Source organism: Lissotriton helveticus, chromosome 3_1 (genome assembly GCF_964261635.1).
Source record: "Lissotriton helveticus chromosome 3_1, aLisHel1.1, whole genome shotgun sequence".
Lineage (NCBI taxonomy): Eukaryota > Metazoa > Chordata > Amphibia > Caudata > Salamandridae > Lissotriton > Lissotriton helveticus.
In genome coordinates, this window is record NC_136061.1 from 1,828,115,840 (window position 1) to 1,828,129,137 (window position 13,298).

Consider the following 13,298-nt stretch of genomic DNA (forward strand, 5'->3'; position numbering starts at 1 on the left):
ACTTTAAAGCTATTGTAAATGGCAAAAATGCCCACATTTTACCCAAATTCGACTTTGATATTTGGGGCACTAAAAAATAAATAGCCTATAATAATGTTACATATTAATCATCCTCAGAATGTTCTTTACAAATTGCAGAGATTGGACATTGGACATATCTCCTGCAAATCCTGAGAAAATGAGTTTTTCACGCCTGGTCAAGTGAACTTCTATATGCTAATGTCCTTATTATGCAGTATACCATACCTTAAATTAAATTATAATGCTAGGAGGTCACAGTATAAGTATTAAGCTTCATGAATAGTAAAAAACGAATTTTGTAGCACTGATTTTATAACCCAATCAGTTTGTTAATTCCACATATTAAGGCTCTGTAATTCCTTGCATCTGACTTCATTTTCTTTTCTTTTTTTTTTTGTGCCACTTAGGCTGACGAACAAAGTGGCCTGGCCTCCCCAGGTCATGTACACATTAACCAGATTAAACTGTAAGAAACTAACTTTCGTCACCCGAAACTGACCTGCAAAGCTAATTTCCCTGATTGATCTTTATCTGAGATTGCCAATCAATGTTCAAGACATCGTTAACTTTTTAGTTTCCTTGGACTTGCCCTATCTTGTTTCACCATCTTTTACGGTTTCTTTCTTTTTAAATGTTTCTTCATTACATGGGTTAATTATTACTTAGGAACTGAGCCAAGAATATGCTTAGAGAAATGCTTAAAGAGAGGAAAACCCTTAATTAAAATGTCTTCCTATAATACAAAATAATGAACCTTAGTTTTGAAACCTTTTTAAAACAACATTCTGAAATGCAAAGTTTTCACCTGTGCAACTCAGGGGAAAATCCTGGCTAAATAAAAAATCCTGTTTATTTAGCTTGTCTCTAAGTGCTTGTAACAAGCTGGCAGTCTTTTTCAAACTAAAACATATCAATGCGTGTTCTATATTATTTTGAGTTCAGCAGGAATTTACTTCAGCTGATCTGTTTGCCTATTAATACCTAACACAATGTATCTAAGGAAAATGCTGTAAGTTTATTTATTTTTTGCAAAACACCCAATTTTGTTTTTGGGGCTTTTTATTCCTAGTGAATGTGAATTTACATTTTAGTTTTCAAACATTTAGACATCTTGCTTAATAGACTGAAAACATCAAAAAGAAACACAAACACACATTTGAGCTCATTTCAGACAAACAGAAAGGGGTCAAACACTCAGGACACACAATACGGCGCGCTTTTAGCCATGCATTTCGTGAATAGTGCCATCGCTATTCACTTACAGAAATTGCACTAATGGGAAAACCACATAGACATTTAAACACACATTTAACCCACATATCAATACTCAGGACAGAAATAAAGGACAGCCCACAGACTGAACTTAAACCAAACCATTTGTAAATACTAGTTGTAAGTCATATTTACAAGAAACGCTTCTCAATTGTGTTCCAAAAGACTGCAAAAACAGCCCAACAGACTGATGTATGTCCAAGAACCGAAAATACACTCAATTCACTAGCCTTGACTAGCAGAACACCAAAAATCGCTCTGCATATCTTCATTCATAAAATTGCACAGAACAAAGGATCCTTGTATGTATTATGTCCATATTTTAATTCCCTGGGGATACAAAATCACCAAGGAAGAAACATGTTTGTAAATCTAAACCTATTTAGATATTCCCTTTAGGGGAAGCCGGCTAATCCAAACGTATACAAAGTTGGCCAACACAAAGCTCCAAATTTGCTAAGATCAGGCATCTTATAGCTCACTAATCTAGTTTCAAACTTCAAGGGGCTATCTCTATCGATACACTTGTAAATATACAAGACCCTCGGTTTTTGAAAATTGCAATCTTCAATTAAAAACTAAGGACCAAACAAACTAAGAACCAAACTAAGGACCAAGCAAAACTAAGAACAAAGGACTGGGAGCGACCCACTTATACTTAACTCTTACTTTTACTAATCAAAAGGTTATCCAAATTCTAACTGTCAAGTTCTAAATGACCTAACGGTCTCTTTGTTTTTTTTAATACTCACGCCAAAAAGGGTTCTCAGTCAGGAGTGACATCATGTGGAGGATCAAAATCAGGAAGAGCAGAAATACAGTGGGCTGCAGAGACGAAGAATCTCCAGAATCCCTGTGCACAGAGTACCTTCTTAGTAGAATCCTGTCTTGTCCTCCTCAGTAGCTTTCTGTCTCCTGACAAGATCACTCCCACAGAAAGTCACTTCTCTGATGAAGCCCGCGTTGGCCGCGCCATCTGAAGAACTGAAATCTTCATTCTCAGGGGTCTCACTAATACAAAAGAACTTGGCACAGAAGCTGAAATATTAAAAGACATCTTTATTAAACTTAATAAGTGAGACTACGTCGCACGGGAGCCTTTAGCACCTGAATGAGGCAGTCTAAAGAATACAGAACACAGAGGTCTTTTATATGCTTAGGATTTACAAAGTCAGCATAAAAGAAAGGGGCAGTCCTAGCTTCTGCAAGCATACAAAATACCTAATATGGACATACAAGATCTGCAAAATATTAGCCAATAGAAAAATATCATGTAACCAGAATGTCCCCCTTACGTCGTGTTTCTGCCCAACCCATAAGTCAATCAACTACAGCACTTATAGGTCAATCAGTAATGGCAGAACATGTCTGTATGCAGTTAGGCCAGCTAGTGTCTGAGATTGCTTTCAAAGCAAGGACAGAGGGGGGTTTTCTACACGTTGCAGTCCAAAGGGCAGAAACACTTCATGAATAGAGCAGTCTGTGTAAAGGCAACACAAATTGAAGACAAATGTAATATGGAGTCAAAATTAAAGAACCTCAGACCCGGTTTTTAAGTCAGCGCTGTCGGACGCCATAACCCTGTTCTTTCACGAAAATGCGAATACGGCCAGTTTAAGGCAAATTGAGTGGGACGCCTTCAAGGCGTCAATACGAGGAGTGGCAATGGGCATAAAAGTAGGCATCAGGCAGACGGTGGTAGAGAAATTAACGGAGGTAGAGGGCAGCCTAGCGATGTTAGAAAGTGAGGCAGCGGGCACAAATGACCAACTTTCGCAATTACAGGAGGCCCATATTAAACACGCGGAATTACTTGAGGAATTAAGAGTAATTGACTACAGGGAATACACAACTAGACAGCATACTCAAGCAGACAGGGCAGGGCCCCTACTAGCGAGAATAATACGAAATGCTCCCCCGTGTGCCCCTATCATGGGGATAAATGATCAAGCTGGGGTAAAACAAGAGATGCAGTTAGACATCAATACCACCTTTCAGGACTATTACACACATTTATATGGCCCACACCCACCGATGGTGGACACGACTTTTGAGTCCTTCATGACAGACTTACGCATCCCCCAACTTTCTGGTGCGCAGAAGGATGATTTGGCACGACCCATCACCACTGCGGAAATCAGACAGGCGATTAAAGCGCTGCCACGGAATAAATCACCTGGTACGGACGGCCTACCAGCCGAGTTCTACGCAACTTACATTGATATACTAACCCCGCACATACACCAACTACACAAAGACTCGATGGAGTCTAACGCCCTACCCACCACAACCCTACAGGCATTGATAGTCTCCCTTTTAAAACCCGGCAGGGATGGTTTACAACTGGCTAATTATAGACCATTGTCACTCTTAAACACGGACTACAAAATCCTCAGTAAGGTTTTAGCGACGAGACTGAACCAATATATCCCAGAGCTCATACATGCGGATCAATGTGGCTTCGTACCTGGGCGGAGCACAGCGCTCAACCTGAGGAGACTGAGCCAGATAATGCTCCATGACAATACAACGACCGGGACGGAAGGGAGTATCTCTCTGGATTTAAGGCAGGTATTCGATTCCTTAAGGTGGGACTATATGTTTGCAGCCCTGACAAAATTTGGTATACCATCTACATACCTGGCATGGGTGAATCTCTTGTACCGACACCCGACGGCACGGGTGCGCACTAATAAATGTATATCGGGACAGTTTATGATAGCACGGGGCACACAGCAGGGCTGCCCATTATCACCTCTACTGTTCATACTAGCGTTGGAGCCTTTACTGTTTAAGCTCCGTGCCTTAGCCGCACCACGGGGGATACTGTGCAATTCAGTACCACATGTAGTTTCGGCCTATGCGGACGACATAATATTATATATCAGGGACATGACAGTCCGCCTAAACCCACTGCCTGAAATTTTTGAGTCCTTCCGCACGTTGTCAGGCCCAACTATAAACGAAAAAAAATCCTACGGATATTATTTTAATGATGTCTGCAGTGCTACCCAACTGCAGTTTCCCCCGCACACGTTCCAGATTGCACCCACGACTTTCAAGTACTTAGGGATACAAATGTACCGGGATATGCAAAACACCCTGGATGGTAACATGGGCAGGGCACTGTCGTCCCTAAAAACACAGATACAATTTTGGAATACGCTGCCACTATCAATAGCGGGTAGGGTAGCGATCACCAAGATGGTGGTACTGCCCAGAATGATATACTACTTCACGAACCTCCCGCTACTGGTGCCGAAAGACACCTTTAAATAACTGAACACATTATTGACCGAACTGATATGGGGATCGGGGAGGCAGCGCATAAGCCTAACCAAACTCCAATTACCAACGACTCAGGGTGGAATGGGAGTCCCGGATATGACCGCCTATGGCTACGCCTGCCAACTCCAATGGCTGGCCTATTGGCTAGCGGGACGTAATCTACATGAACTAGGTATGACCGCGACTGATAGGGGCCGCGGTATCATACATCGCCTCTTGCTACCACAGGAGAAGTTACCCAATTCGACTCCACATCTCTTGCGACTTGCACTCAAATGCTGGAGGAAAGCTGTTCTCTACACGAGTTCATCTTCCTCATATGCACCCACAATACCTTTATTAGGGCTTCCCCTCGGAACAGGGACACTGACGGACCGGGAACTTCGTACATGGCATGATGCTGGAGTTACGCAAATAGGTGATTTTTTTGCGGAGGGTGCCCTTATGCAACACGAGGCTTTCGCACGAATGCACCAGACCCCTACAGCAATGTTCCTACTACATGCAAGAGTAATACGTTACATCACTAAGAGCTGGACACGAGATGGCACGGAACCCACTGTAAACCCACTACGCACTATGCAATATTTGATGGGGAATGGTAGCCACTTAACAAAATGGCTTATGCATGGCATACGAACTGGGAGGGCAATCTCCCTACAACCCACCAAAGAGCGCTGGGTCCATGATATAGGCCGTGAGCTTAGAGATAAGGAATGGGAAACGGTTTTAAGGTTCCCCAAAAAGGTATCTCGAAACCCTAAATTTAAATTTATCCAACTTATGATTATGCATAGGGCGTACCTCACACCGCACCGACTGCACGTTATGTTCCCGGAAGCGTACGATATGTGCCCCCGATGCAGGGCAACGGATGCTAGACTCCTGCACATGTTATGGGAGTGCCCCAAATTGGGTTATTACTGGGCAACAATACACATGGCACTGGCATTTTTAGCACCCACAAGACCCTACTCCTCACCAGCGTACTGTCTGTTGGGCCTGGGACACACCAAAAAGAAGAGAAGTACCACTACACTTTTCATAGATCTGGCCCTCCTCGTAGCTAAAAGAATGATAACGATGAGATGAAGATCCATATGGCCACCTGACCCAGGGGATTGTCATGGGGAGGTGCTACGATGGGGGAGGGCAGAGGGACTTGAACTACAGAGAGAAGAACGTAGAGGTCTCCGTAAAACGCACATCTCAATGGAATGGCAGGCTATCCTAATAGAACTTGAAACATGTGATATTACTGTATTGACATAAACTGTGGCCGATAAAGTGATTGAGAAGTAATAAGAATGCAACTTTGAGCCCTTATCTACGTCCTCCTCTTTCCCCCCACCTTTCCCCCCATCCCTTCTCATTCCCCCCCTCTCCCCCTCCCCCCCCACCCCTCCACCCAACTCTTTCCCCCGCCCGGTTAAGGGGAAACGCAATGAAGGGTGCAGTAACTGAAAACACTGAAAAACTCGGAGGAGTTACTATTACAATTAGGAGTGTCAAATGTAGAGGGTATGAAGATTATTTTTGTAATGTGTAGAATTGATGCAGTATGAGGAGAATTACGCGGACAACCTGTCTAAGTGCACGGGGTTTGGGGTGGTGGGGGCCTGGGGGGGGGGGGGGGTCTTTCATTTTACGAGTTAGAGCATAAGTCATGAAAAAGAATAATGCAATGCAATGTATCCTCTGTTATATATGATTGGTACTGGAAATGTTTACTCGCTCAATATGCAGCTGACAACTGTTGTACCGTATAACGATTATATGCAAACAATAAAAACATTTTTTTTTTTAAATACATGTCAAAAGACTATTTAGCAGTCACAAACGGCTGACTCTCCTTTTGCTCTCTCTAAAACCTTCAGTTCATGTGGCCCTAAATGCAGATTAGCTTCTTAAGTTATTTAATGAGTACAATTGATCATAATATTTTGGTGAAGAAGTACAGTTATTGATCTCCAAACCTATTTCAAAATGATTATAACTATCCTTTATTAAAACGATGATACATTATTCCTCGTCTCTAAAATAATACGCTAAAGAGAAGAGAATGATAACCTTCCCTATAACTTATATATATATATATATAAACATATATATATATATATATATATATAAATATATATATATATACACATACTCATTTAAAACATGGCTGCTGTCTTCCCTCTAATCCAAATCCTATTCAGCATCCTGTCACACATGATGTTGTGCTCCCTCGTCATTTTCATCCTGGAGGTCATGCCTTCCACATTTAGTACATACCTGGTGCCATGTCCCCTCCGCCAAAACGTTCCAGGAGGACAATACCACATCGCTTCACCAAAGGAGGCCAATTAAATATCAAGAACAATCACAGCTCTGTTATTTAGCCATACCCAGCAAACTTTTCACAATGATTCCACAGTGCAAAAATGTAACATTTTAAAGGGCAAAATGTTAAGAGCAATAAAGAATAAAGTGCAGAATTTGTGAAGTCAGACAACCACAAACACACCAGTGTTATTCCTACATGAATATACTTTGTCAAGGTCAAGTGACAACCATTGTCCAATAACATTACCCATTTACCACATGAGACTGTCCACCAATCATCAATTTAAATAAAATAAACACCTGCCTTATATAAGGCCCAATGACCCGCTTGGTAAGTGGACTTCATTTCCTACTGCAACTACAGCAGACAATTCACAGTTTCCAATGTTGTTACAACATCATAGGGTAATTCCATACAATACATTTCACAGATGGAATAACATAATTTACGTTCAAAGACGGGAGAATGACTTATCTACAGACACACACATATGAGGCTTCAAATAGCAGAAATCCGTAAGAGTCAAACACACTGGACCACAATTATAAATACATACACACGATAATCAGGGACGTATGGTTAATTTGTGGTAAAAGAAATAGTAGAGATTCAGTCTTATACATGCATTTACAGCTATAAATCAACTCTCTATTTGTTTATTGAGAAAGTAAAGTAAGACAATCCCTCATCCAAGATTACAGTATTAGCTCCTATTGGTAGTGATAATGAGATTACATCTCTGCATACCATGGAGTGTCTTTTCAGCTAGCAAGTTTGAAGTTGGAGCAGTCCCTGTTGTGGTACTGTTTTATAATGTATCACTATAGAATAGTTTTGGTCTTCCCGTGTAATGGTGCTAATCTATTCCACAATACATATTCTGAGTTGAGGTAGTGTACTGCCTATGTTCAGCAGGCTACAAGGACACTAAAATGTGTAGATAATTAGGTTATATTACAATTAAAGAAATATCTAATATTGAATACGTCTCCATTATTATCATTGATTTCACTACGTTTACTCAAAAAAACAAAGTATTAATCATGCACTGCTGTTTTGCTTCAATGCAGTGCATACTTTGTGTTTTGTTGTTCTCATACACAACATATCTGTGAACTACCTCTGTTCCAAAAACTACTCGCCCCGTATCCAAAACATACTAAATATCCTAATCTAACATCATTAAAACATACGCTATGGCCAACCTATAATCCAAAACTCAGCCAGTGTCCTGCCTCCTCATCCAAAGCCTTCTAAGTAAACTCCCCCTTCATCCAAAACATACCCACTGTCCTAATCCAAGCCCATGAGTGAAATCTAAAACACAAACCGACCTACCCTTCTTCCATACTCGGAGACCGGTCCCTTTATTTAAAACATAACAAGTAACTTAGCCCTGCTCAGTAGACCTGTCACTCATTCAAAACTTGCTCAGTGACCCACCTCCTTTATCGTCTATATCCACCATCCAAGAACACACTCCCAGCCCAGCCTCTACCATCCAAAACATACCTGCTGGCCAGTACTGGATTCAAAGCATATTATGTGCCACCCCCTCATCCTTTGCATAGTCAGTGTTCCGAAACTCTCACTCAATATATTTTGCTGTGCTTCACTCTCCCACTTAATGTGACATCTGTTTTCTTACCCCTTCCCCCGCATTCCAAACCGTCTCGAGTGTGCCTGCTATTTCAATCTAAACAGATTTATTTTTGTGTTCAAGTTTCTTATATAGCAGCAAAATACAGTAGTGTACCAGCTCCATGTTGGTGCGAGTGCAATATCGTGGGTATCTGTAATCCTTGAAAAAGCGGATTGTGCAGTGCAAAGGATGCTCGATTCACTAATGATGCATGACTACTAGCCAAGTGCACAATGGAAAATTATATAGCAGACCCTTTCTCTAAAGAGCCAGAACTTGGGGCCTGATGTACAAAGATTGTTTTAACTCGTAAACAATCCGATTTGCAGAATCGGACAGTTTGCGAATGAAAAAATGCCTTTTTCACTTTACAAATGTCCAATTTGCGATTTGGTAACCTATTACAGAATCGCAAATTGGGTTTGCGATTTAGTATTTGGGGAGTTTTTATGGTGCCCCTTGCTAATACTGAATCGCAGTAGTATGTGTGAATGTTTTGCGGCCAAAATTCACCACCTACTGTAAGTAGGTGGTACTGTAAAAATATTTTTTAAGAGTACGCACCACTGCCTGCTCTAAAAAAACATGAAAGGAATCCTTTTCATTTTTCTTTTCAAAACCCTTCCAGTTTCCCTTGAAGAAAAATGGTCTGTATTTACATGGTGGTTTGCTGAGTCCAGCAGGACTCTATCGCTTTGATTTTTGGGATTCCCATTGGGTCCCGAACCAAGACTTACATCATGAATATTAATGAGGTAGGTCTATTTGCGACCCAGTGGGAATCGCTTAATGTGTCAAAGACAGATCTGTACATTGGTGTTTGCGATTACCAAATAGCGAATCGCAAAAAATCGCTATTTGATAATCACAAAACATAAACTGTATATGTCTGGCACTAGATGTCTAAAATGTCTAAATTATTGTTTGCCTATAGCTGGATTTGCAGGAAGGCTGGGATATGGTGGTGTACGATCAGAATACCCGGGATGTGAGCTGCCTGTCCTCCAACACCTTCCTCTCCATCCTTGTGGGCAAGCTGGACAGCTGCTACCAACGTGTCTACGTCCTCACAGGTAGGAAGTGCTTCTGATCATGTCTGTTCACTTTGAAATAGCGTATTGTACCATGTGTATGCTTCATGTCTGTTCACTTTGAAATAGCGTATTGTACCATGTGTATGCTTCGACCTTCCATTGCTGATCAGGACAGAATGCAGTGCCATTTCATGGTGCACGGACGTGCGAGTGTAGTTTCAGGTAGGTTAAAGGCAAGTAGCTTGGCAAGAGCAGGCAAGAACAGTTGAGTTTCCGGTATGTACTTATGGACATGATTGCCTTGTGCAGTGGTAGCGGCTCTCTATAAGAGGGGTGTTACTACGAGGGTGGAGATGAATGGGCTGCTCTTATGGCCATCGCAAGATGGGACACAGATTTCTGCGATGACTTTTCCTGCAGGAAGCAGCGACATAAGCGGGAACGCAAAGCTTTCCTCTGGTCCTCAACAAAAACTAACACCCCATCATTATTGGTTTATTTATTCACATTATTATTATGTATTTACATTATTATTCGGATTTACATGATTTTCGGATCACCTTTATTACAGGAAAATTAGTGAATAGGAGTATAATGTGTTTTCTCAACCCTGGGTGTTTTGTTTTGATTTCACATCCTAGGACAGATAATATGGTAACTTCTCTAGATCTAGGAATTGCTGCCAGATTTCGACATATAATTTTTGTATGTCTGTAAATCCCTGAGTGAACATTTGAGTTTCCTGTTCTGCCCCATTGTAGGAACTCTGAATTTCTAGATACTGGGGCACCAGCAAAAGTGTTGATATCCCACTACATGAAGCCTGTCCCATTGAATGGAAAGCACCAGCTGACATTTCTACCAGACACTATGCCAATCCAAGACTGAGGATGAAAGGAGTTAGAACGGAGATCTTCAATTTTGTAAATGGAAGCGGGAAGAAATACCAAACCATGTTGGCTGTGAAGCAAGCATCTATAATGTGCATGTTTATGTATGAAATCAGGTGCAACCTCCTGATTTACTGCACGTTTTAACATTGCCGAGGCCTTTTCACGCCAACCCATTGTCCCTCAACGCGTGTTCCAGAGGAAGAGCATGAGCTAGGCATTCATCCCTGTAATGGTGCAGAATCAACCCTCATTTCACCAATCCACGAGTCAATATTTTTAATGCTTATCAGATCATGCATATATGAATTGAATGCCTGGAAAGCCATTGATGAATCTTTGTAACAACAATGAGTAAGGAAGCATCCTGGAGATCCTTGTATGCCAGAATTTCCCTTGCGTGGGTCAGGGGGTGGATATGCGGAAATTAGCGCCACTCTAAGTGGCTAATCTCAAAGCATGTTTTCACAAGTAGAGGTCAAGTGCTAGTGTGAAGATTTCAAATACTTTCTCAACAGGTAGGTACCACAATAATATCTGTGCTCTTCTTGAGTAAAGGTGGGATTATCTCCCTTGTGCAGTGCTTTTGGAAAAAGTGTAACAAAATCTGGCTCTGGAAGAATGGAGGAGAATTTGATTATATAACCTCATACTATGTCCGATGCTCATTTGCCCAATATTGAATTCACTGTCGCCTGTAAAAAGAAATTATATTCCATATCATCAGTATGCCTGGGTTGCGTCTTATTCTGAGATGTTCTATTCTGAGATGTTCAGGACAGAGGCTGCTTCACAACAGGTGCGAAACACATTTCACTGACTAGGGCCTTCTTCAGAGCAACATTTCTGTCCTGGAACATCCCTCTTCTTGAAAAATGGGAAGAATAAGAAGGCACCTGCTGTTTTGCTGGAACATTTTATTCTTCCTCTAAACAGTAAGTTGTGCTTTTAGGCAATAAATGTCTTGGCATCAGACCTAGAAATGGAATCCTCTACTCTACTCTAGATCAGGTGCCCTCCACTAACTTATCCTTAGACGACGACAAGCCAGGACTCCTGAACCTACTTTGAGATTGGAAATGTCTATGTAGTGCTTACTTTCCACATTGGCTCAGCTGATGAACCCAAAGTCCTTAACAGGCACCTGACTGGTATAATTTTGGGGATGAATGTCCTCTCATGGTGTGCCATCCTATGCCTGTTTGTTGTTATCAGGTCTGACCTGCATTCATCTTTCAGTGTGCTCAGCAATCTATGAGCCCACTAAGGGAGCTCCATGTTTTTTTTATTTTTCACTGTCAAAGCACAACTCTCATTGCCAGCCTTACCCACAACCATACTACAGTGTGGCTAGTACCCCTTCAAAAGAAGCAATGGGGAGTTTTACTATGTGTGTGGTAGCTAACATTCTAGTGGTTGGCATATTATTTTCAACTGTGCCCAAGGCATGGATTCGGCATCCTTCATCAAAAAAATTACATCCGCTCATAACTGGTGCCTTTCATTTCCTCCTGCATAATTACGGTGGGTTGTGGCTAGGGTGTAGAGCATGTTGTATTTATTTTCAGTGATGTACATGGTGCATTTCATGGTAACAGTGAATAGACCTCAAGATGGAGGTTCCTTCCACATTGATACCTGGTCTCACATTCCCCATGTATGTTCCTCTTTGCAGTACACTGTAACCAGTGTTCCATGCTCCAGTGCCATAGGACGACTCAAGCTACATCGTATTGAAATGGCCCAAATAGGCCAAAACTGGTCTGCGGTTGTGTGTGTTCCCTTTCAGTGCGGACCTAGCCTGGCAGTTCAAGCTGGACTATTTCTGTTGAAACAGGATCGAGTCTCAGTTTCATGTGGCTAGTTTTTGTCTGTGGTGGCATGGTAGCAAAAAAGGGCTACACTGGGACGCAAGCTCAAATAATTACCAGTAGCTAAGATTAATTCAAACATTATGCCCACCACTTTTTGTGTTTTCTCCCTACCATATCTACATCATACTCCTTTTATACTTCTGGGTATGATGTTTTCTACCTTCCAGGTATAACAGAACCATGAAGACAAAGGGGCGGAGTGGTCATACCACTCTGGGTTTACATTGCCTGCAGCATGTGTTGGTGAGGGAAAGCCCTAATGGATGGGGGGATATCCTGAGGGTGCAGTTCTACCAATAAAATCTTAGATAGTCCTCTAATGTCTTGTGGCCTGCAAGTGCTGAATAGGGCACGACTTTCAAATCAATTTTTGTATCACTCTGATTATTTCAAGTGCATTGACTTTATGTGAGGAGTGCAAGTCACTGAAGAAGAGCACTCCGAGTATGACAATGCCATGCTTCACTCCTAACTGGGAGACATCCGTTACAACGTGGTCTTTACACCGCGATACGTTTACAACGTGGCCATTACAACTCAAGTTGTTACACCGACTTGCACTGGATGGCGCTATACACTAAGGAATAGTATGATTTACTTATGCAACACCTTCCCTACTGTTATTTAGGCTGGAGTTAGAATAGTAAATCATAATATTCCTAAGTCCAGCACCCTCCAGTGCAAATCGTTGTAATGACTTGCATTGTAATGGCTGCGTTGTAAATGTATCACGGTGTGAAGACTGTGATGTAACGTCGTACATTCCTCCTAGCTGTGTCTACACAATGTTGTTTTCTGCCTCTTCTTTGCTAAAACTCTTCAAGGAGTGACTATATTTTGCTCCCGGGTTGGACTTCTGCCTCCCTTGTAAAGTTAATTTTCCTCATATACTCGCGTCTAGGACTCCTCAACAGACACAGCATTTATTGTGATTAAATTGTTTTTGAG

The 13,298-nt window shown here is 41.7% G+C and overlaps 1 protein-coding gene across 1 annotated transcript in view; it reads left to right on the plus strand.

Moving 5' to 3' along the window:
* Positions 1–13,298, plus strand: part of DUSP8 (dual specificity phosphatase 8) — a 92,555-nt gene that overhangs the window by 30,434 nt on the left and 48,823 nt on the right. Inside the window, exon 3 of the mRNA XM_078682756.1 lies at positions 9,487–9,625. Coding sequence (XP_078538882.1) covers positions 9,487–9,625 — 139 coding nt within the window. The remainder of the gene's footprint in view (positions 1–9,486; positions 9,626–13,298) is intronic.